At 40.0% G+C, this 25,000-nt stretch overlaps 2 protein-coding genes across 3 annotated transcripts in view; one reads left to right on the forward strand and one right to left on the reverse strand.

The window, feature by feature from the left end:
* stxbp3 (syntaxin binding protein 3) overlaps positions 1 to 1,152 on the reverse strand; it is a 43,115-nt gene extending 41,963 nt beyond the window's left edge. Inside the window, exons 1-2 of one of the 2 annotated variants that reach the window (XM_061975509.2) lie at positions 1,015 to 1,152; positions 259 to 308 (exon numbers count right to left, since the gene is read on the reverse strand). In XM_061975509.2, coding sequence (XP_061831493.2) covers positions 259 to 308; positions 1,015 to 1,060 — 96 coding nt within the window. In that variant the 5' untranslated portion in view covers positions 1,061 to 1,152. Of the gene's footprint in view, positions 1 to 258; positions 358 to 798; positions 826 to 1,014 lie in introns of those variants that run through there. The other variant, XM_072914715.1, reaches the window with a different exon arrangement.
* Positions 1,153 to 11,734: 10,582 nt separating this feature from the next.
* Positions 11,735 to 25,000, forward strand: part of LOC133616849 (fibronectin-like) — a 121,975-nt gene continuing 108,709 nt past the window's right edge. Inside the window, exons 1-3 of the mRNA XM_072914744.1 lie at positions 11,735 to 11,810; positions 12,043 to 12,291; positions 13,787 to 14,047. Of these exons, the coding sequence (XP_072770845.1) occupies positions 11,735 to 11,810; positions 12,043 to 12,291; positions 13,787 to 14,047 (586 nt within the window). The remainder of the gene's footprint in view (positions 11,811 to 12,042; positions 12,292 to 13,786; positions 14,048 to 25,000) is intronic.

The following is a 25,000-nucleotide window of genomic DNA, read 5'->3' on the forward strand; positions in this document are numbered from 1 at the left end:
AGTTGCAACTTGTAGTAGAATTCAGGTTAAAATGACCATGCTTTTATTTTGAAGCTTACGTTGCACTGAATGGGAAGTCACTGAGTGCATGTGTTAATGCAGTGTAACTAGACAAGGGGTAGAGTTAGATAAACATACTGTAGCACTTTCTGAACTAATTTCTAACACTGAAAACTATGTTTATTATTGGACTTAGGAACTTTCTTTATGGAGGCTCAAACCTCCTTGAATAGACCGTGTGACATACATGTGGCTTACCTTCCATACGTCAGATTTCCTGCAGTCTTCAATAATTGTTTCTTTAATTCCTATAAAGATGATGATTATAAGGTCAGGAATCATGGCAGGGGAAGAAGGCTGGGACAAAAATGCACACTTTTGGACAGCTAATTCAAGGCATTGGTTACATTCTAAAAAAAATGGAAACCTGACTTACACCACACTCATCATACTAATAGACAGTATAAACCTAATTCTTTGGGATTGGATGTGGTAACACATCCAATACCGGTATCGGTTGATATCGGCATCGGTAATTAAGAGTTGGACAATATCGGTATATCGCCAAAAAGCCATTATCGGACATCCCTAGTTATTAGTTTTAATTACCACAGTAAACGACTTAAGCTAGTGGGAAATCACTTTTAAAAAGGTCCGACATGACCAAGTTGTCATGGTAATGATTAGAGTCAGCTTGTACGAGGTGTGGCTTCAAACTTAATCATTGTTGACCCAGTTCGGACTGACAGTTGTCCTGGGCGGAAACAGACAAAAATGAAAAGTTCGCCGCCAACTTACAACACAAGTCATAGTTATGTGTCATCGTCCCGCTTCTTTAATGCCATACTTGTTGGTGTTGTTTTTATAGCACCGTGAAAATTGACGCCAACTGTCACTTTTCAACGTTTGAACGGAAGCAACTGGTATTTTTTAAACATTACTCGAATCTCAACGACAAGAACACATTGTGTTGTGTTTAATGAAAATAAACCGCGACGAAGACGGCGAACTTACTTTTCCAAACTATTCGTTTTAGTCCGTTCTCCGGACCGGTTGCCATCTTGCTTCTTTTTTTAATGTTTCGCCCTTTCCGGTGCTGTGCTATGTGTGACACATGAGGCTAAACATTACCACTTCCGGTCTTACTTCCGGTTGCAGCGGTATTAGGAACACCCATAGACATCTTATAAGTAGACGCAGCATTGGCTGCTGTGACGCGAGAAATTGGGCCGCCATCTTGAAGTGGTGGCGAGGAGCCGGCGAGCAGCCTAAACTGACAGTTGACAGGTAGAAAACAAAGATGCTAAACTGATGTTCAGCGTTTTCCTGCTCAAATGAGCGGACTGTTGAAAATAGGAATCGGGGGATTACTTTTCACAAGTAAGATTAATATTAACTTATTATTGGTTGTAGAGATGCCGATAAATGCTTTAAAATGTAATAAAGGAAATTATCGGTATCGTTTTTTTTATTATCGGTATCGGTTGTTTTTTTTAATTTAATTTTATTTTATTAATTCAACATAAAAAACACAAGATACACTTATAATTAGTACACCAACCCAAAAAACCTCCATCCCCCATTTACACTCATTCACACAAAAGGGTTGTTTCTTTCTGTTATTAATATTGTGGTTCCTACATTATATATCAATATATATCAATACAGTCTGCAAGGGATACAGTCCGTAAGCACACATGATTGTGCGTGCTGCTGGTCCACTAACAATTTCATTAATAACTATTTTTTATGAAATTGTTTTTATATTTTATTTTATTTTTTATTCAAGAAAATGTTTATTTATTTATCTTATTTAATTTTTTTTAAAAAGGACCTTATCTTCACCAGACCAGGTTGTCAATTAAATTAAATTCTTTAAAGGGTTCTTAAAACCAGGTCCAGTCCAGATTATGTCCAAGTCGGGCTCAGCAACACACACCTTCATCTATGTACACTGAAAATTAGGGAACACAACAGATTGCATATAATTTATTAACAAAATTACATTTTCAAAATAAGATGGTCCACTAATAGTACTAACCTTTAACACTTAATTTTACTCATTTTCATTAATTACTAGTTTCTATGTAACTGTTCTTATATTGTTTTACTTTCTTTTTTATTCAAGAAAATGTTTTTAATTTATTTATCTTATTTTATTTTATTATTATTTTCAAAAAGGACCTTATCTTCACCATACCTGGTTGTCCAAATTAGGCATAATAATGTGTTAATTCCACGACTGTATATATCAGTATCGGTTGATATCGGTATCGGTCATTAAAGAGTTGGACAATATCGGAATATCGGATATCGGCAAAAAAGTCATTATCGGACATCCCTAATTGGTTGTATTTTGTGAAAAGAATATTACCACAGAGTTGAGAAGGAGCAAAGATCTTCAATAGTATTGAAATCGTAGCCGCTAGCAAACAAGAGTATGACCATAATTGCTTGTCAATAAAATTAATTACATATAAAAATGTCATACTTGAATAACATCAAGTTTAAATAAATGATGAAGATAAAGATTGTTTTCCATGGCTTCCCCGAACTCCTCCCATGTCCGAGTTTTTGCCTCCGCGACCGCTGAAGCCATGGAAAACGACTTCCGGACGGCTTCGAAGCGATTCTGGACCACCATCCGCCGCCTCAGGAAGGGGAAGCAGTGCACTACCAACACCGTGTATGGTGAGGATGGTGTTCTGCTGACCTCGACTGCGGAAGTTGTGGATCGGTGGAGGGAATACTTCGAAGACCTCCTCAATCCCACCAACACGTCTTCCTATGAGGAAGCAGTGCCTGGGGAATCTGTGGTGGGCTCTCCTATTTCTGGGGCTGAGGTTGCTGAGGTAGTTAAAAAGCTCCTCGGTGGCAAGGCCCCGGGGGTGGATGAGATCCGCCCGGAGTTCCGTAAGGCTCTGGATGCTGTGGGGCTGTCTTGGTTGACAAGACTCTGCAGCATCGCGTGGACATCGGGGGCGGTACCTTTGGATTGGCAGACCGGGGTGGTGGTTCCTCTCTTTAAAAAGGGGAACCGGAGGGTGTGTTCTAATTATCGTGGGATCACACTCCTCAGCCTTCCCGGTAAGGTCTATTCAGGTGTACCGGAGAGGAGGCTACGCCGGATAGTCGAACCTCGGATTCAGGAGGAACAGTGTGGTTTTCGTCCGGGTCGTGGAACTGTGGACCAGCTCTATACTCTCGGCAGGGTCCCTGAGGGTGCATGGGAGTTTGCCCAACCAGTCTACATGTGCTTTGTGGACTTGGAGAAGGCATTCGACCGTGTCCCTCGGGAAGTCCTGTGGGGAGTGCTCAGAGAATATGGGGTTTCGGACTGTCTGATTGTGGCGGTCCGCTCCCTGTATGATCAGTGTCAGAGCTTGGTTCGCATTGCCGGCAGTAAGTCGGACACGTTTCCGGTGAGGGTTGGACTCCGCCAAGGCTGCCCTTTGTCACCGATTCTGTTCATAACTTTTATGGACAGAATTTCTAGGCGCAGTCAGGGCGTTGAGGGGATTCGGTTTGGTGGCTGCAGGATTAGGTCTCTGCTTTTTGCAGATGATGTGGTCCTGATGGCTTCATCTAGCCAGGATCTTCAGCTCTCACTGGATCGGTTCGCAGCTGAGTGTGAAGCGACTGGGATGAGAATCAGCACCTCCAAGTCCGAGTCCATGGTTCTCGCCCGGAAAAGGGTGGAGTGCCATCTGCGGGTTGGGGAGGAGATCTTGCCCCAAGTGGAGGAGTTCAAGTACCTCGGAGTCTTGTTCACGAGTGAGGGAAGAGTGGATCGTGAGATCGACAGGCGGATCGGTGCGGCGTCTTCAGTAATGCGGACGTTGTATCGATCCGTTGTGGTGAAGAAGGAGCTGAGCCGGAAGGCAAAGCTCTCAATTTACCGGTCGATCTACGTTCCCATCCTCACCTATGGTCATGAGCTTTGGGTTATGACCGAAAGGACAAGATCACGGGTACAAGCGGCCCAAATGAGTTTCCTCCGCCGGGTGGCGGGGCTCTCCCTTAGAGATAGGGTGAGAAGCTCTGTCATCCGGGGGGAGCTCAAAGTAAAGCCGCTGCTCCTCCACATCGAGAGGAGCCAGATGAGGTGGTTCGGGTATCTAGTCAGGATGCCACCCGAACGCCTCCCTAGGGAGTTGTTTAGGGCACGTCCGACCGGTAGGAGGCCACGAGGAAGACCCAGGACACGTTGGGAAGACTATGTCTCCCGGCTGGCCTGGGAACGCCTCGGGATCCCCCGGGAGGAGCTGGATGAAGTGGCTGGGGAGAGGGAAGTCTGGGCTTCCCTGCTTAGGCTGCTGCCCCCGCGACCCGACCTCGGATAAGCGGAAGAAGATGGATGGATGGATGGATGGATAAAGATTGTAAAACAGAATTGGGTTTTATTCTCAATCCAGTGAAACAGATTGGTGGTTTTAGCTGATATAAAGACTTACAGGTGTTTATATATGCTTATGTTTAAGTATTTGGCAGACGCTTTTATCCAAAGCGACATACATCAAAAATACTTATAAAACAATCACTGTAAACATTATCATTTAAGGGAAGAATGTAATACAAAATATCAATACAAAGTGTCAAGACAGAATAAATTCTCAGCAACAGAGATACAGTCTATAAGATATATAGATATCTAATGTATTCATACATTGTTTATGTAGCATGTATATATAACCTAATCATATTGTTTCTTCAACTTAAAAAAAGATGACCGTTTTTTTCCCCATTCTCTGGGATTACATTCCTAGTTTTGATCTCGGACGTCTGGTCACTTATAGCATATAAGAATATTCTATTACTGTTAAGCAAACTATGAATAATAAAACATGTGTCCTTTATAATAGCTACACGTATGACAAAAAAAAAAAACGCGTGAAAATCAGTGGTATTCAGTGAGGTAAGATGAATTAAATGTCATTGCTCCTGCCAAATGAATTGCACTGAGTGGAGCGGATCACCACTCCAAGATGGCGGCCCCGCGTCTCGTCATTGCCAGTAGGCAGTAACGCTCCATGCTGTGTCTACTTATAAGATGTCTATATAATAGGAACACCAAAGTACGTAATGTTTTTAATGTCTTTAAAATCTATTCTCACATTTCTATTCATTGAATCAAATATACTGAAATTCCACGACATAGTGAATGTATAAAATTAAACACAAAGCAAACTATAATCTGCTACCCAAGAATGTACAACAATTCTTTTTAACAAAAGAGGAGAAATATAATCTTAGAGAAAAATTTAATATTAAAACATTTGTACGCACGTACTACATTTAAGACCTTCAGTATATGTGGAATTAAAGGATTAAGCAAAGAAATCAAACAATGTGCTAATATGATCCACTTTAAGTAACTATTCAAACTTAAAGTGTTTACAAAGTACAAAGAAGAAGAACCATGATAAACATTCTGAATTTATCTCATCCATCCATTCATTTTCTAGATAATCTTACTCATTTCACCATATGAAATATAACTTACTTCACTAATTATTTATTTATTTATTTGTATTGTTATTATTTATGGAGTATATTGTGAATACATTGAGAACAGGAAGCGAACAAAAGTTTTAGCAACTGCTATGTAAAGCAAAAGGGGTGGGATTAAATCAACTCTGCTTCTTCCTACTCCTTTTCCAACATGTTGAATAGAGAAACTGGAAATTGTGATGTATCATGTTGTATGCATGCATGTGTGATGTATCATGTTGTATGCATGCATGTGTGATGTATCATGTTGTATGCATGCATGTGTGACGTATCATGTTGTATGCATGCATGTGTGATGTATCATGTTGTATGCATGCGTGTGTGATGCGTCATGTTGTATGCATGCATGTGTGATGTGTCATGTTGTATGCATGCATGTGTGATGTATCATGTTGTATGCATGCATGTGTGATGCGTCATGTTGTATGCATGCATGTGTGATGTGTCATGTTGTATGCATGCATGTGTGATGTATCATGTTGTATGCATGCATGTGTGATGTATCATGTTGTATGCATGCATGTGTGACGTATCATGTTGTATGCATGCATGTGTGATGTGTCATGTTGTATGCATGCATGTGTGATGTGTCATGTTGTGTGCATGCATGTGTGATGTGTCATGTTGTATGCATGCATGTGTGATGTATCATGTTGTATGCATGCATGTGTGATGTATCATGTTGTATGCATGCATGTGTGATGTATCATGTTGTATGCATGCATGCATGTGTGATGTACCATGTTGTATGCATGCATGTGTGATGTGTCATGTTGTATGCATGCATGTGTGATGTATCATGTTGTATGCATGCATGTGTGATGTATCATGTTGTATGCATGCATGTGTGATGTGTCATGTTGTATGCATGCATGTGTGATGTATCATGTTGTATGCATGCATGTGTGATGCATCATGTTGTATGCATGCATGTGTGATGTATCATGTTGTATGCATGCATGTGTGATGTGTCATGTTGTATGCATGCATGTGTGATGTATCATGTTGTATGCATGCATGTGTGATGTATCATGTTGTATGCATGCGTGTGGGATGTATCATGTTGTATGCATGCATGTGTGATGTATCATGTTGTATGCATGCATGTGTGATGTGTCATTCTGTATGCATGCATGTGTGATGCGTCATGTTGTATGCATGCATGTGTGATGTATCATGTTGTATGCATGCATGTGTGATATATCATGTTGTATGCATGCATGTGTGATGTATCATGTTGTATGCATGCATGTGTGATGTATCATGTTGTACATGTTAAGTTAAGTTTAAGTACCCATGATTGTCACACACACACTAGGTGTGGCGAAATTATTCTCTGCATTTGACCCATCACCCTTGATCACCCTCTGGGAGGTGAGGGGAGCAGTGAGCAGCAGCGGTGGCCCCGCCCGGGAATCATTTTTGGTGATTTAACCCCCCAATTCCAACCCTTGATGCTGAGTGCCAAGCAGGGAGGTAATGACTCCCATTTTTATAGTCTTTGGTATGACTCGGCCGGGGTCTGAACTCACGACCTACCCATCTCAGGGCGGCCACTCTGATTTTTAATCTAATCAGTTATTTAATTTTAATAAATAAATAAAAAAAAAAAAAAAAAAATTATTCATATTTTCAATATGGGGTATTTTCTGTAGAATTTTGAGGATAAAAATAAATGCATTCAGTTTTGGAATAAGGCTGTAACATAACAAAATGTTGGAAATTGGTATGGTAAATATGAAGGGCTGTATTGTATATTGTCTGTCTATTTGTGTTGGCCCTACGATGAGGTGGCGACTTGTCCAGCATGCAGCTGGGATAGGCTCCAGCACCACCCGCCACCCCGAAAGGGTCAAACGGTAGAAAACGGATGGATGGATGCAGGCCCAGCCCTAACCAATCTGGCGCCCTAGGCAAGATTTTAGGTGGCGCCCCCCCACATCGGCAGTGAAGTGTATATACTCACAAGAAACCGAATAGCTTTGTCTTTGACCTTTTTTTTTTTTTTTACTTACAACTATACCTAATATATAAAGGGGTGGAAAAGTGACTATTACCTGCAGGGCAAACATTAGCTAACCAGAAGGCAATAACAATGTAAACAAAAAACACCTGCTTAAAAGATCTAATACAAATGTCCCTGAGGAATGTAAGGTGGGAGTACTGTAATTACCTAACGTTACATAAGAGTCATGATACGGGAAGGGAGGGGGCGCACCGTGTGGGGGGAGGGGGGGGGGGGGGGGGCGCGCGTAATGTTGTAACAAATAATATTTCTATTAAATAGGCTTTACTTTGTATTTTAATTAACGTGGGATTATTTTTTGTATTTAGAAATAATAGTACCAACTTTTCTTTTTTTTTTTTTTTTTTTCTCCAACATTTGTGGCACTGGCGTGGCGCCCCCTGATGGACGGCGCCCTTAGCATTTGCCTATACGGCCTATGCCACGGGCCACATAACAGTGTGAGAGTCTAGTCCATAGTGGATCTAGTTAATAGTGTGAGAGTCCAGTCAATAGTGGATCTAACATAATATTGTGAGAGTCCAGTCCACAGTGGATCTAATGTAATAGTGTGAGAGTCCAGTCCATAGTGGATCTAACATAATAGTGTGAGAGTCCAGTCCATAGTGGATCTAACATAATAGTGTGAGAGTCCAGTCCATAGTGGATCTAACATAATAGTGTGAGAGTCCAGTCCATAGTAGATCTAACATAATATTGTGAGAGTCCAGTTCATAGTGGATCTAACATAATATTGTGAGAGTCCAGTCCATAGTGGATCTAACATAATAGTGAGAGTCCAGTCCATAGTGGATCTAACATAATAGTGAGAGTCCAGTCCATAGTGGATCTAACATAATAGTGAGAGTCCAGTTCATAGTGGATCTAACATAATATTGTGAGAGTCCAGTCCATAGTGGAGCTAACATAATAGTGAGAGTCCAGTCCATAGTGGATCTAACATAATAGTGTGAGAGTCCAGTCCATAGTGGATCTAACATAATAGTGAGAGTGCAGTCCATAGTGGATCTAACATAATAGTGAGAGTCCAGTCCATAGTGGATTTAACATAATAGTGTGAGAGTCCAGTCCATAGTGGATCTAACATAATAGTGAGAGTCCAGTCCATAGTGGATCTAACATAATAGTGAGAGTCCAGTCCATAGTGGATCTAACATAATAGTGTGAGAGTCCAGTCCATAGTGGATCTAACATAATAGTGAGAGTCCAGTCCATAGTGGATTTAACATAATAGTGTGAGAGTCCAGTCCATAGTGGATCTAACATAATAGTGTGAGAGTCCAGTCCATAGTGGATCTAACATAATAGTGAGAGTCCAGTCCATAAAGGATCTAACATAATAGTGTGAGAGTCCAGTCCATAGTGGATCTAACATAATAGTGTGAGAGTCCAGTCCATAGTGGATCTAGCATAATAGTGTGAGAGTCCAGTCCATAGTGGATCTAACATAATAGTGAGAGTCCAGTCCATAGTGGATCTAACATAATAGTGTGAGAGTCCAGTCCATAGTGGATCTAACATAATAGTGAGAGTCCAGTCCATAGTGGATCTAACATAATAGTGTGAGAGTCCAGTCCATAGTGGATCTAACATAATAGTGAGAGTCCAGTCCATAAAGGATCTAACATAATAGTGTGAGAGTCTAGTCCATAGTGGATCTAACATAATAGTGTGAGAGTCCAGTCCATAGTGGATCTAGCATAATAGTGTGAGAGTCCAGTCCATAGTGGATCTAACATAATAGTGAGAGTCCAGTCCATAGTGGATCTAACATAATAGTGTGAGAGTCCAGTCCATAGTGGATCTAACATAATAGTGAGAGTCCAGTCCATAGTGGATCTAACATAATAGTGTGAGAGTCCAGTCCATAGTGGATCTAACATAATAGTGTGAGAGTCCAGTCCATAGTGGATCTAACATAATAGTGAGAGTCCAGTCCATAAAGGATCTAACATAATAGTGTGAGAGTCCAGTCCATAGTGGATCTAACATAATAGTGTGAGAGTCCAGTCCATAGTGGATCTAGCATAATAGTGTGAGAGTCCAGTCCATAGTGGATCTAACATAATAGTGAGAGTCCAGTCCATAGTGGATCTAACATAATAGTGTGAGAGTCCAGTCCATAGTGGATCTAACATAATAGTGAGAGTCCAGTCCATAGTGGATCTAACATAATAGTGTGAGAGTCCAGTCCATAGTGGATCTAACATAATAGTGAGAGTCCAGTCCATAGTGGATTTAACATAATAGTGTGAGACTCCAGTCCATAGTGGATCTAACATAATAGTGTGAGAGTCCAGTCCATAGTGGATCTAACATAATAGTGAGAGTCCAGTCCATAAAGGATCTAACATAATAGTGTGAGAGTCCAGTCCATAGTGGATCTAACATAATAGTGTGAGAGTCCAGTCCATAGTGGATCTAGCATAATAGTGTGAGAGTCCAGTCCATAGTGGATCTAGCATAATAGTGTGAGAGTCCAGTCCATAGTGGATCTAACATAATAGTGAGAGTCCAGTCCATAGTGGATCTAACATAATAGTGTGAGAGTCCAGTCCATAGTGGATCTAACATAATAGTGAGAGTCCAGTCCATAGTGGATCTAACATAATAGTGTGAGAGTCCAGTCCATAGTGGATCTAGCATAATAGTGTGAGAGTCCAGTCCATAGTGGATCTAACATAATAGTGTGAGAGTCCAGTCCATAGTGGATCTAACATAATAGTGAGAGTGCAGTCCATAGTGGATCTAACATAATAGTGAGAGTCCAGTCCATAGTGGATTTAACATAATAGTGTGAGAGTCCAGTCCATAGTGGATCTAACATAATAGTGTGAGAGTCCAGTCCATAGTGGATCTAACATAATAGTGAGAGTCCAGTCCATAGTGGATCTAACATAATAGTGAGAGTCCAGTCCATAGTGGATCTAACATAATAGTGAGAGTCCAGTCCATAGTGGATCTAACATAATAGTGAGAGTCCAGTCCATAGTGGATCTAACATAATAGTGAGAGTCCAGTCCATAGTGGATCTAACATAATAGTGAGAGTCCAGTCCATAGTGGATCTAACATAATAGTGAGAGTTCAGTCCATAGTAGATCTAACATAATAGTGTGAGAGTCCAGTCCATAGTGGATGTAAGATAATATTGTGAGAGTCCAGTCCATAGTGGATCTAACATAATATTGTGAGAGTCCAGTCCATAGTGGATCTAACATAATAGTGAGAGTCCAGTCCATAAAGGATCTAACATAATAGTGTGAGAGTCCAGTCCATAGTGGATCTAACATACCGGTAATAGTGTGAGAGTCCAGTCCATAGTGGATCTAGCATAATAGTGTGAGAGTCCAGTCCATAGTGGATCTAACATAATAGTGAGAGTCCAGTCCATAGTGGATCTAACATAATAGTGTGAGAGTCCAGTCCATAGTGGATCTAACATAATAGTGAGAGTCCAGTCCATAGTGGATCTAACATAATAGTGAGAGTCCAGTCCATAGTGGATCTAACATAATAGTGAGAGTTCAGTCCATAGTAGATCTAACATAATAGTGTGAGAGTCCAGTCCATAGTGGATCTAACATAATATTGTGAGAGTCCAGTCCATAGTGGATCTAACATAATAGTGAGAGTCCAGTCCATAAAGGATCTAACATAATAGTGTGAGAGTCCAGTCCATAGTGGATCTAACATACCGGTAATAGTGTGAGAGTCCAGTCCATAGTGGATCTAGCATAATAGTGTGAGAGTCCAGTCCATAGTGGATCTAACATAATAGTGAGAGTCCAGTCCATAGTGGATCTAACATAATAGTGTGAGAGTCCAGTCCATAGTGGATCTAACATAATAGTGTGAGAGTCCAGTCCATAGTGGATCTAGCATAATAGTGTGAGAGTCCAGTCCATAGTGGATCTAACATAATAGTGTGAGAGTCCCTGGATGGATGTAAGTTACATTAAACCGGGAAAGTCCAGGTTCTCTGTCACATGTCATTGACCCATCCAAAAACCTGCCCCCTCGCTTGGATTTGATTGGTTATCCGTGTCAAAGGGGCGGGGACAAAGTGGAGGCATTCCAACCAACAATAGAGAGCAGGTACTTTTAAGAAAGGGTGAGACCACTGAGAGCCAGACTGAGGTTAAACTCTGATGATCGCAGAGGAAGAGTGCTAGCAGTATTTAAACGGTTGTGAAAAATGGGCGCATCAAAGGGGTTGGTGATTTTAGTCTTGCTGTATGTTTGCACACAGGTAAGTCATTTAATTTGGTTTAGTTAATTGCAAAGAGAAATGATTGATGGTGGAACAAAATACATCATATTTGGTTATGGTTGGTATATTATTTTGAATTATTTTTGTCTTTTTGTGATATTGACAGGCTGCTGCGCTAACAGGTATTATTATGTTTGTGCTTATAGTTCTTTCTTTCTTCTTTCAATAACCGACTAAATAAACATGCCGCGGTGTTGCAAATTTTGTTTCACCTTCTCTGTTAATGCTCGCAGTGTCCGTGTTCGCGACCACGTCCAAAAGTAAGACTCTGCGATGGAGCAGGCATCCAGGAGCCGGCTCATACCTGGTCACCGTGCGGGAAAAGTCCTCATCAACTGTGACTGCTTTTGTCCAATTCGGGGCCAACACCGTGATGGGCACCGTCGCCCCTCTGGCCCCCAACACGGTGTATGACTTCACGGTAGAAGCTTTGGATGGTGACCAACTGAGGCTGGATGTGGCAGTTGTTGAGTCGTTAACAGGTGAGTGGTAATTGGCGTTTAGAGGTAAATATGTTCTTTTCTAAGATGCGTCTTTTTTGGTTTGACTCTAATAAATATCAGTCAATCAATGTTTACTTATATAGCCCTAAATCACGAGTGTCTCACATCAGGGCAAGGAAAAACTCAACCCAATGGGATGACATTGAGAAACCTTGGAGGGGACCGCAGATGTGGACTGACATAATAGTGTGAGGGTCCAGTCCATAGTGGATCTAACATAATAGTGTGAGAGTCCAATCCATAGTGGATCTAACATAATAGTGTGAGAGTCCAGTCCATAGTGGATCTAACATAATAGTGAGAGTCCAGTCCATAGTGGATCTAACATAATAGTGTGAGAGTCCAGTCCATAGTGGATGTAAGATAATATTGTGAGAGTCCAGTCCATAGTGGATCTAACATAATAGTGAGAGTCCAGTTCATAGTGGATCTAATATAATAGTGTGAGAGTCCAGTCCATAGTGGATCTAACATAATAGTGTGAGGGTCCAGTCCATAGTGGATCTAACATAATAGTGTGAGAGTCCAGTTCATAGTGGATCTAACATAATAGTGTGAGAGTCCAGTCCATAGTGGATCTAACATAATAGTGAGAGTCCAGTCCATAGTGGATCTAACATAATAGTGAGAGTCCAGTCCATAGTGGATCTAACATAATAGTGTGAGAGTCCAGTCCATAGTAGATCTAACATAATATTGTGAGAGTCCAGTCCATAGTGGATCAAACATAATAGTGAGAGCGTCCAGTCCATAGTGGATCTAACATAATAGTGAGAGTCCAGTCCATAGTGGATATAACATAATATTGTGAGAGTCCAGTTCATAGTGGATCTAACATAATAGTGTGAGAGTCCAGTCCATAGTAGATCTAACATAATATTGTGAGAGTCCAGTCCATAGTGGATCTAACATAATAGTGTGAGAGTCCAGTCCATAGTGGATCTAACATAATAGTGAGAGTCCAGTCCATAGTGGATCTAACATAATATTGTGAGAGTCCAGTCTATAGTAGATCTAACATAATATTGTGAGAGTCCAGTTCATAGTGGATCTAACATAATAGTGTGAGAGTCCAGTCCATAGTGGATCTAACATAATAGTGTTTGAGTCCAGTCCATAGTGGATCTAACATAATAGTGTTTGAGTCCAGTCCATAGTGGGGCCAGCGGGAGATCATCTTGAGTGGAGACAGGTCAGCAGTGCAGAGACGTCCCCAACTGATGCACAGATGAGTGGTCCACCCTGGGTCACCACTTTGGACAGCTAGCGCTTCATCTGTGGTCACCGAATCTGTGCGATCCACAAAGGAGAGGGGGGCGGGGGGGACCAGATCAACTGGTCTAACAGGGGGTCTATTTAAAGACTAGAGTATACAAATGAGTTTTAAGATGGGACTTAAATGCTTAAATATCTTAAGTTATGAAGAAACTCTGCCGCTGAATATTAATATTGCATCTCATTTGTACAATTTCAGCACCTCCACTAATGGACCCCATCCAAAAAGTGAAGCCAATGGACAGCGAGACCCTAATAGTGGAGTTTAACTCGGTCACTGGAGCCACTCATTACATCGTACGGCTCCAAAACGCCGATGGTTTTTACAGAGAAGACACGGTTTATTCCTCCCCGGCTGAGATTGCTTCCCTCGCAGCGTACACTGAGTACACGCTGAGCATCATGGCGGGGAACAGTGGAGGCCGCAGCCAGCCATCCCTTTCTGTGACTGGAAAGACGGGTAAATATGTTTGTCACACATTATGAAAATTGTATTATTCATTTAATTATTGGCTAACAATTTTATTGTTAACTAGATGAGGCAATTCCTGAAGGAATTGCGTGTGAATGCTCCAATGCTGAAGTTGAACTGAAACCCTGGAATTTTTTTTTTTTAGAATTGTTGAAGTAGCGCACACAATTCCCGAACAGGCTGAATATTTTGAAGTTAAAACAGTTTGAATCAGATGAAAAATGTGGGAATTGTGGAACTTTGAAGAATATCCCATTGCTTTCAATGGGAATTTCCCAAAAAATGTGGGAATTTTGGGAAAAGCGGGATTTTTTTTGGAAAATGGTAAAAAAAAAACTTCAATGGTATGAATAAGTTGAAATGGTTGGTATTGAAATTTTTCAAATTGGTCGAGAAATGTTGAAGTTAGTAATAGAAATTATATTACGGCATTCCAGGAAAAACGGGAATTTTTCCAATTCAATTTTCCAATTTGTTTTTTTGTCCTAATTAAGAGGAATCATTTGACGGTGGAACGGTTGAAGTGGGTAGAAAAATGTGGGAGGAGTAGAAAAAAGGGTGAAAATAGGGCTTTGGAAAGCCAGGAATTCTGAAAAATCCTGGAATTTTTTGGAACTTGGAAAAAAAGGAAGTTTAAATTTCTAGAATTGTATAATAGATTGAAGGTAGAATGGTTTGAATAGGTTGAAAAACGTGGAAATGGTGGAAGTTTGAAAAATGGCCATCATTGTGAATGGGAACAATGTACCGCAAAACTTGGAATTCTGGGAAATCTGGGAATTTTTTTGGAATTTGTCAAGGGAAAGTCCGCGATTCTCAAATAAGCTGAACAGTTTGAAGTTGGAATGGTTTGAATCGGATGAAAAAATGTGGGAATTGTGGAACTTTGACAAATGTCCCATTGATTTCAATGGGAATTTTCCAAAAAATTTAGGAATTTCGGGAAAAGCGGGATTTTTTTGGGGAAAATGGTAAAAAAAACAAACTTGAATGGTATGAATGAGTTGAAATGGTTGGTGTTGACATTTTTCCAAATCGGTCGAGAAATGTTGTAGTAACAGAAATGGTATTAAGAAATTCCTGGAAAACCGGGAATTTTTCCAATTCGAAAAACAACTTTGTTTTTTGTCCTAATTAAGAGGAATGATTTGACGGTGGAATGGTTGAAGTGGGTTGAAAAATTTGGGAGGAGTAGTCGCCAGAAAAAAGGGTGGAAATAGGGCTTTGGAAAACCAGGAATTCTGGAAAATCCTGGAATTTTTTTGAACTTGGAAAAAAAAGTAGTTCAAATTTCTAGAATGGTGAAATGTGTTGAAGGTAGAATGGTTTGAATAGGTTGAAAAACGTGGAAATGGTGGAAGTTTGAGAAATGGCCAATTCATTCTGAAAGGGAAAAATGTCCTGGAAAACTTGGAATTCTGGGAAATCTGGGAATTTTTTGGAATTTGTCAAGAGAAAGCCCGCAATTCTCAAATAAGCTGAACAGTTTGAAGTTGGAATGGTTTGAATCGGATGAAAAATGCGGGAATTGTGGAACTTTGAAGAATGTCCCATTGATTTCAATGGGAAATTCTAAAAAAAATGTGGGAATTTCGGGAAAAGCGGGATTTTTTTTGTTTTGAAAATGGTAAAAAACTTTATTGGTATGAATGAGTTGAAATAGTTGGTGTTGACATTTTTCAAATCGGTCGAGAAATGTTGAAGTAGTAACAGAAATGGTATTACAGAATTTTTGGAAAACAGGGAATTTTTCCAATTCGAAAAACAACTTTGTTTTTTGTCCTAATTAAGAGGAATGATTTGACTTTGGAACGGTTGAAGTGGGTTGAAAAATGTGGGGAAAGTAGTCGCCAGAAAAAAGGGTGAAAATAGGGCTTTGGAAAACCAGGAATTCTGGAAAATCCTGGAATTTTTTTTAACTTGGAAAAAAAAGTAGTTCAAATTTCTAGAATGGTGAAATGTGTTGAAGGTAGAATGGTTTGAATAGGTTGAAAAACATGGAAATTATGGAAGTTTGAAAAATGGCCATTTCATTGTGAATGGGAAAAATGTACCGGAAAACTTGGAAGTCTGTGAAATCTGGGAATTTTTGGAATTTGTCAAGGGAAAGCCCGCAATTCTCAAATAAGCTGAACAGTTTGAAGTTGGAACGATTTGAATCGGATGAAAAATGCGGGAATTGTGGAACTTTGAAGAATGTCCCATTGATTTCAATGGGAAATTCTAAAAAAATATGGGAATTTCGGGAAAAGCGGGATTTTTTTTTTGAAAATGGTAAAAAAAACTTTAATGGTATGAATGAGTTGAAATGGTTGGTGTTGACATTTTTCCAAATCGGTCGAGAAATGTTGAAGTAGTAACAGAAATGGTATTACGGAATTCCTGGAAAAATGGGAAAACCGGGAATTTGTCCAATTCGAAAAACAACTTTTTGTTTTTTTGTCTTAATTAAGAAGAATGATTTGACGGTGGAACGGTTGAAATGGGTTGAAAAATGTGGGAGGAGTAGTCGCCAGAAAAAAGGGTGAAAATGGGGCTTTGGAAAACCAGGAATTCTGGAAAATCCTGGAATTTTTTTGAACTTGGAAAAAAAGTAGTTTAAATTACTAGAATGGTGGAATGTGTTGAAAGTGGAATGGTTTGAATAGGTTGAAAACGTGGAAATGGTGGAAGTTTGATAAATGGCCAATTTCATTCTGAATGGGAAAAATGTCCCGGAAAGCTTGAAAATCTGGGAATTTGGGGAATTTGTCAAGGGAAAGCCTGCGATTCTCAAATAAGCTGAACAGTTTGAAGTTGGAACGGTTTGAATCAGATGAAAAATGTGGGAATTGTGGAACTTTGAAGAATGTCCCATTGATTTCAATGGGAACTTCCCAAAAAATGTGGGAATTTCGAAAATAGTGGGATTTTCTCTGAAAAATGGTTAAAAAAAACAACATTCAATGGTATGAATAAGTTGAAATGGTTGGTGTTGAAATTTTTCAAATCGGTCGAGAAATGTTGAAGTAGTAACAGAAATGGTATTAAGAAATTCCTGGAAAACCGGGAATTTTTCCAATTCGAAAAACAACTTTGTTTTTTGTCCTAATTAAGAGGAATGATTTGACGGTAGAACGGTTGAAGTGGGTTGAAAAATGTGGGAGGAGTAGTCGCCAGAAAAAAGGGTGGAAATAGGGCTTTGGAAAACCAGGAATTCTGGAAAATCCTGGAATGTTTTTGAACTTGGAAAAAATGTAGTTTAAATTACTAGAATGGTGGAATAGGTTGCAAGTGGAATGGTTTGAATAGGTTGAAAAATGTGGAAATGGTGGAAGTTTGAAAAATGGTCAATTCATTCTGAATGGGAAAAATGTCCCGGAAAACTTGGAATTCTGGGAAATCTGGGAATTTTTCAAGAAAATGTCCGCGATTCCCAAGTACGCTGAACAGTTTGAAGTTGGAACGGTTTGAATCGGATGAAAAATGTGGGAATTGTGGAACTTTGAAGAATGTCCCATTGATTTCAATGGGAATTTCCCAAAAAATGTGGGAATTTCGGGAAAAGCGGGATTTTTTTTTTAAATGGTAAAAAACTTGAATGGTCTGAATGAGTTGAAATGGTTGGTGTTGAAATTTTGAAGTAGTAACAGAAATGGTATTACGGAACTCTTGGAAAACTGGGAATTTTTCCAATTCGAAAAACAACTCAGTTTTTTTGTCATAATTAAGAGGAATGTTTAGACGGTGGAACGGTTGAAGTGGGTTGAAAAATGTGGGAGGAGTAGTTGCCAGAAAAAAAAGGGTGAAAATGGGGCTTTGGAAAACCAGGAATTTTGAAAAATCCTGGAATTTTTTTTGAACTTGGAAAAAAGGTAGTTTAAATTACTAGAATGGTGGAATGTGTTGAAAGTGGAATGGTTTGAATGGGTTGAAAACGTGGAAATGGTGGAAGTTTGAAAAATGGTCAATTCATCCTGAATGGGAAAAATGTCCCAGAAAACTTGGAATTTGGGGAAATCTGGAAAAAAATTTGAACTTGGAAAAAAAAGTAGTTTAAATTTCTAGAATGGTGAAATGCGTTGAAGGTAGAATGGTTTGAATAGGTTGAAAATCGTGGAAATGATGGAAGTTTGAAAAATGGCCATTTCATTGTGAATGGGAAAAATGTACCGGAAAACTTGGAAGTCTGGGAAATCTTTCAAGAGAAAGCCCGCGTTTCTCAAATAAGCTGAACAGTTTGAAGTTGGAATGGTTTGAATTGGATGAAAAATGCGGGAATTGTTGAACTTTGAAGAATGTCCAATTGATTTCAATGGGAATTTCTAAAAAAATTTGGGAATTTCGGGAAAAGTGGGATTTTTGGGGGGAAAATGGTTAAAAAAAAACTTGAATGGTATGAATGAGTTGAAATGGTTGGTGTTGACATTTTTCAAATCGGTCGAGAAATGTTGAAGTAGTAACAGAAATGGTATTACGAAATTTTTTGGAAAACCGGGAATTTTTCCAATTCGAAAAACAACTTTGTTTTTTGTCCTAATTAAGAGGAATGATTTGACTTTGGAACAGTTGAAGTGGGTTGAAAAATGTGGGAGAAGTAGTCGCCAGAAAAAAGAGTGAAAATAGGGCTTTGGAAAACCAGGAATTCTGGAAAATCCTGGAATTTTTTTGAACGTGGAAAAAAAAATGTTGTTTAAATTAATAGAATGGTGGAATAGGTTGAAGGTAGAATGGTTTGAATAGGTTGAAAAACGTGGAAATGGTGGACGTTTGAAAAATGGCCAATATCATTCTGAATGGGAAAAATGTCCCGGAAAACTTGGAATTCTGGGAAATCTGGGAATTTTTTTGAACTTGGAAAAAGGGTAGTTTAAATTACTAGAATGGTGGAATAGGTTGAAGGTGGAATGGTTTGAATAGGTTGAAAAATGTGGAAATGGTGGAAGTTTGAAAAATGATCAATTCATTCTGAAAGGGAAAAATGTACCGGAAAACTTGGAATTCTGGGAAATCTGGGAATTTTGGGAATTTTTCAAGGGAAAGCCCGCGATTCCCGAATGGGCCGAACAGTTTGAAGTTTGAATCGGATGAAAAAACGGGCCGAAATCTAGAGAAGAAGAAAAATAAATAGATGAATTTTGTTGTAGAAAAGCATATTAGGCTCTTGTTTAAACAACATACTGTACAAGAGTGTGTAACGTAGTCAACAGAAACCCTCAAGAGACAAACCAATTTGAATATACAGCGATTTGACGCAATATTGGAGAGCACAATGATTACAGTATTATACTGTGTTAATTACTGTCAAATATAAGGGTATAATCATTTGTTGCAATGTTACAGTACATTTTGATGATAGTATTTTACTGTTAAAACATTATGACAAAGGCTGTAGAAGTGCATGTGCGATTTGCACATGAAAAAGGTTCATTTAAACGTCCGGTAAAAAGAGAATTCCACATTTGAGTCACATCACACTCTGATCCCAGTGGAAGTCATCTGATCGTCCCTATTGTCTGGTAGTGCATGTTCTTCTGTACAATAACAGACTCCAGGTTTTCATTGTCGGAGATTTATACCCACGGCCCCCGAGGGCTTGTCCTGTATCGGTTGTAACTTTACCAGGGCCCTCTATGTGAAACACAAAGAGTTGACCTCATCCTAAGCACATACTGTATCTATCTTCTCAGGTGTGAGGTATCTATCATCTGACCTGCAGTATTACCCAGAAATATAATCTAGCCTCTTTTTTTGCCGAAGGAGTACTGAAAGTATGATGATTTAAAACTACATTTAAAAACACTTCCTTGTGGTCTAATTCACATTGGATAGGATTTGGTGTAAATTTTGCATGAATTTTGCTCCACAGTCACTTTTGTAACCCGTTTTTTTGAGTCTGTTTGCAAGACGTTCGATTCTGGAGGTGTTCCCGGTTTTGCAAATGAAAGCACGGCCCACCTTTTCCAAAAGTAACATGATTTCTATTCTGAAAAAATATATATATATATATATTAGAGATGCGCGGATAGGCAATTATTTCATCCGCAACCGCATCACAAAAGTCGTCAACCATCCGCCATCCACCCGAACTAACATTTAATCAAAACCGCACCCGCCCGCCATCCGCCACCCGCCCGTTGTTATATATCTAATATAGACGATGCAAGGCATTAGTGAGGTTATAAAGCTTTTGCCTGTTAAAGAAAGGAGACTGATCCAATGCAGCAGAGACATTCAATGCGTGCCACGCTGTCACGGCCCAGACGCACACCAGTGCGCAATCATCTGGGAGCCGCGCTGAGCGCACCTCCAAGCGCGCTGGCGCCACTCAAACTGCTCCAGGCAGCTGCGTTCTATCTTGTTTTAACATCCTGTGGCACTCTTCTGGGATCACGGCGGACGAAACTGCTCATTAGAGATGCGCGGATAGGCAATTATTTAATCCGCAACCGCATCAGAAAGTCGTCAACCATCCGCCATCCACCCGATGTAACATTTGATCAGAACCGCACCCGCCCGCCATCCGCCACCCGCCTGTTGTTATATATCTAATATAGACGATGCAAGGCATTAGTGAGGTTATAAAGCTTTTGCCTGTTAAAGAAAAGAGACTGATCCAATGCAGTACAGACATTCGCGTGCCACGCTGTCACGACCCAGACGCACACCAGTGCGCAATCATATGGGAGCCGCGCTGAGCGCACCTCCAAGCGCGTCTCGCTGCCGGCGACGGCCGGGTATATGGGCCCGACGCTCCAGCGCCATCCATTTTCAGGGCTAGTTGATTCGGCAGGTGGGTTGTTACACACTCCTTAGCGGGTTCCGACGTCCATGGCCACCGTCCTGCTGTCTATATCAACCAGGGTGAGCCCCACCCCTTTCGTGAGCGCATTGCGCGCGGAGTGACCCCTGTTACGCGCCCCCGGCAACAGGGGTGGCGGGCAGGTAAGCTGCGTGGGCGGAGCGACCCCTGTTACGAGCCCCCGGCCACGGGGGTGGCGGGCAGGTAAGCTGCTTACCTGCTGCGCGTGACGCCGGCCGCGGCGAAGGCGGACCAGGCGGGGTGTCGGTGCGGTGGGCGCGGTGGTGACCCTGGACGTGCGTCGGGCCCTTCTCGCGGATCGCCTCAGCTACGGCTCCCGGTGGGGCCCTCTTGGGGGAAGGGGCCTCGGTCCCGGACCCCGGCGAGGCGTCGGGGGCCTTCTCCGCTCCGTAAAAGTGTCCATCTCTTTTTTTTTTTTTCTTCTGTTGTGGCATATGCTGCAGGTGCCTGCTCGTTTTTCGTATGTGGGTAACAACATTTAACTATGTATATATATTTCCAAATTGGTTTAACTGCCACCCGCCTGAATCTATTTAAAATCTAATTTTTTTTTATTTCAACCGCCCGACCCGACCCGACCCGACCCGCGGATAAAATCTAATTTTTTTAAATTTCATCCACCCGATCCGCGGATAATCCGCGGACTCCGCGGTTGTGCCCGCAAACCGCGCATCTCTACTGCTCATGCTCAGGGTCTTTGTGGAGATTCGGGGTTTTGCACAAATGTGATGCACCATGTTAGATGTCCCGGTTTTGTGACTGTCGTAGACATAAACAGCGTCGCAGCTCTTGCAAATCACGTAGCCAGCATTACTATCATCCTGATTTACAACCTCATAAAAACGAGTCCACGCTGAACTTTTCTGGCCTTTTTTTCCCCTGGTCTTTAGTATTTATTTTTTTTAGATTTATTTATTTATTTTATTTTTATTTTTTTTCTATCTGTACAAAAAAAAAACAAAAAAAAAACAAAAAAAAAAAAAAAAAAAATATATATATATATATATATATTTTTTATTTTTATTTTTTTTTTTTTATTTTTTTTTTATTTTGTACAGATAGAAAAAAAATAAAAAATAAATAAATAAATTAAAAAAAAAAAAATTAAAAAATATATATATATATATATATATATATATATATATATTATTTTTATTTTATTTTTTTTATTTTATTTTTTCAAAAAAAAAAAAAAAAATATATATATATATATATATATATGTATATATATATATATATATTTTTTTTTTGTACAGATAGAAAAAAAAAAATATATATATATATATATATATATATATATATTTTTTTTTTTTTTTTTTTTTTTTCTAAATAGAAATCATGTTACTTTTGGAAAAGGTGGGCCGTGCTTTCATTTGCAAAACCGGGAACACCTCCACAATCGAAGGTCTTGCAAACAGACTCAAAAAACGGGTATATATATATTTTATATATATATATATATATATATATATATATATATATATATATATATATATACATACATATATATATTTTATATATATATATATATATACATATATATATATATATAAAATATATATATATATATATATATATATATATAAAATATATATATACCCGTTTTTTTGGCTGTCTTGAGTTTCCAATCATTTCTCCAACCGTGATACTTTAATGCATTTGCAAAATTGAAAAAAAAAAACACCTTTTCACATTGCCATTATGGGGTATTGTGTGTAGAATTTTGAGGATAGGACCGTAACATAACAAAATGTGGGGAAAAGTCAAGGGCTGAGAGTACTTTCCGGATGCACTGTATTGGATTAAAATACTGTTACATTGACTAAAGGGTGTTATTTCATGTCCAAAGGCTTTTCATAATGTTGACAAATGTATTTAGAAGATAATAAATAGTTTATTTTTAATTCTGTAGCTATGAAATTACTAGATTTACAATTAATAATTCCTACTTCACGGAAAGTAATTTATTGCGGTGATGCCCGGAGCCAATTACCAGTGATTAATGAGGGATTACTGTAATTTATATATATCAAGCAAACAATCATTGGTCGCATTTACACAATTTTTATCAGAATAAATCAAATGTACACATCCCACCATCATATACTGTTAACGCTGTTAATGTCAGGTTCAAACACCGAACTATCTATTAAACAAGACAAGGAGCAAGGAATCAAACAGAGACAGGATTCAATTTAGCTCATGAGGAGAGCGCATGGAACTGCGCCCTCGTACAGTGTCACCCCACGCTCTGAGGAAAAAGTTCCCGCTAATATGTCTAGATTCTCGGGGCATTCAATCGATCACAACTGGACTGTTTGGGTGGTCTTAGAAGACGTTTTGCCAAACGTCTGGATGAATGAGAGCGTCCATAAACAATATGTGTATAAAACCTATGAATAAATCTAGAATGAACAAAAAATGTTCCACCTACAGGGAGGAAGAAGACGGCACAGAATGCAGGGACGTCGTTGAGTTTATTGATAAATACAATAGGAAATGAGGCGTGTAACTAAACCAAAATGTGTATGGTGTGCGACTATGTGAAGTGAGTATATGTTGAGTGTTACCAGGAGTTGTTGATGGTGCGTGTTGAGTGGGACGCTGAAGTCCAAGGGGGGCAAGGCAGGCTCGAAGGTCCAGAGACAGGCTGGAGGTCAGGGGCAAGAGCGAGGCGTCAAAAGTCCGTGTCCAGGCGGGAGGTCGAGATCCAAAAAGGGGCAGCCAGGGAACCAGATGGGGAATATGGGGAGACGAGGCACACTTCTCATCGTCAGGGAACGGTGGAATGCTGCTGGAACGACACGGGAACACGAGACGATTGAAACACGGAGGGGGAAAACACAGCGAAAGAGAGTGAGCATAGAGCTAGACACGAGTTGGCTTACTGTACGGAACAGGTCGCTACGTTCTGGCCCGGAATGCAGGTTCGCTCTGGCTTAAGAAGCTCGGGGAGCTCATCAGCGGCAGGTGTGCAGATTGCAGATTGATCGCACCAGGTGTGCGCTTGGAGGTGTGCACAGTTGAACACACCCGGGCCTTGACACTACCCTTCCTGGTGTGTGTACACCTGAACTAGTAAACACATCAACAGAACAATTAACCACAAAAGTGAATCAGGATGCTTTGAGTCCCACTCATTTTTTCAGCCTCGTCAGGTGGCATGCACAATTTGTGTAAAATACGGCTCCTAAACAGAAGGCTCCCAACCGGGAATCAAAGAGCTGTTCAAAATATTTGACTCGTTTGCGAACATCACATCTTTATTTGTAACTGAATGACTGAGGCCATATATGGAGTTTCTGTACGGCGGATTGTGTACAGTACATTAGTCAAACATAAGGTTCAAACACTGATGACATCTATTAAACAGTGTGGAGAATGCATATATGTTTAAGAGTTCTCTCTTTATTCATAGTCATGTTTAAATCAGCTGGTGTTTTTCCATTTGTACTCTTTGCTTGCAATGTAGGAGTTGGAGTACTCCCTTATATCTTATCTGTAGTAGAACAATGAGCCTGTATTCCTTTCTGGAGAGGGTGGGGTCTGTTTGCGTATTCAAGAAGTTGTCTCTTCCTGTTTGAATGTTAGACCATCCCGAGATGACGGTATGACTGTATTGATGTGGGCTGGTCTCCTGAAGCTTCAGTAAAACATGATAATATTCCTATTCTGTCTTGATGGTCCTTTTTACTCTGCATATATGTCATCTAAAGAACTTGGGATTGACCAGTGACTTTAGTTCCCTGGGAGGGAAGTCTGGTCAGACCCAACAACAGACAAGAAGCAAGGAATCATGCAGAGACAGAGTTAAATTTAGCTCAATGAGGAGAGTCGTTTTGGCCTGTACTCTAGTTACAGATCTAAACTACGCTCTAAAGTCCTGCTGCTGAAGGAAGGGGGTTAATCTCAGCAGCCCCAGTTGGACACAATATATGACTATTCATGAAATGCAAATGTTCTTTGTCTGCGTCACGGTACTCGATGTTCTGGACACAAACACTGATACGAGTCGATGTCCCTTTGCACAGATAGAAAAGTACAACTTCAGCACAATTGATAATAACTATAGCAACGGCCTTTAAGCATAAGAGTTGTGTGACAACTTACACATAATTATTCTAACAATATCACCTCAT

Source organism: Nerophis lumbriciformis, linkage group LG14, assembly GCF_033978685.3.
Source record: "Nerophis lumbriciformis linkage group LG14, RoL_Nlum_v2.1, whole genome shotgun sequence".
NCBI lineage: Eukaryota > Metazoa > Chordata > Actinopteri > Syngnathiformes > Syngnathidae > Nerophis > Nerophis lumbriciformis.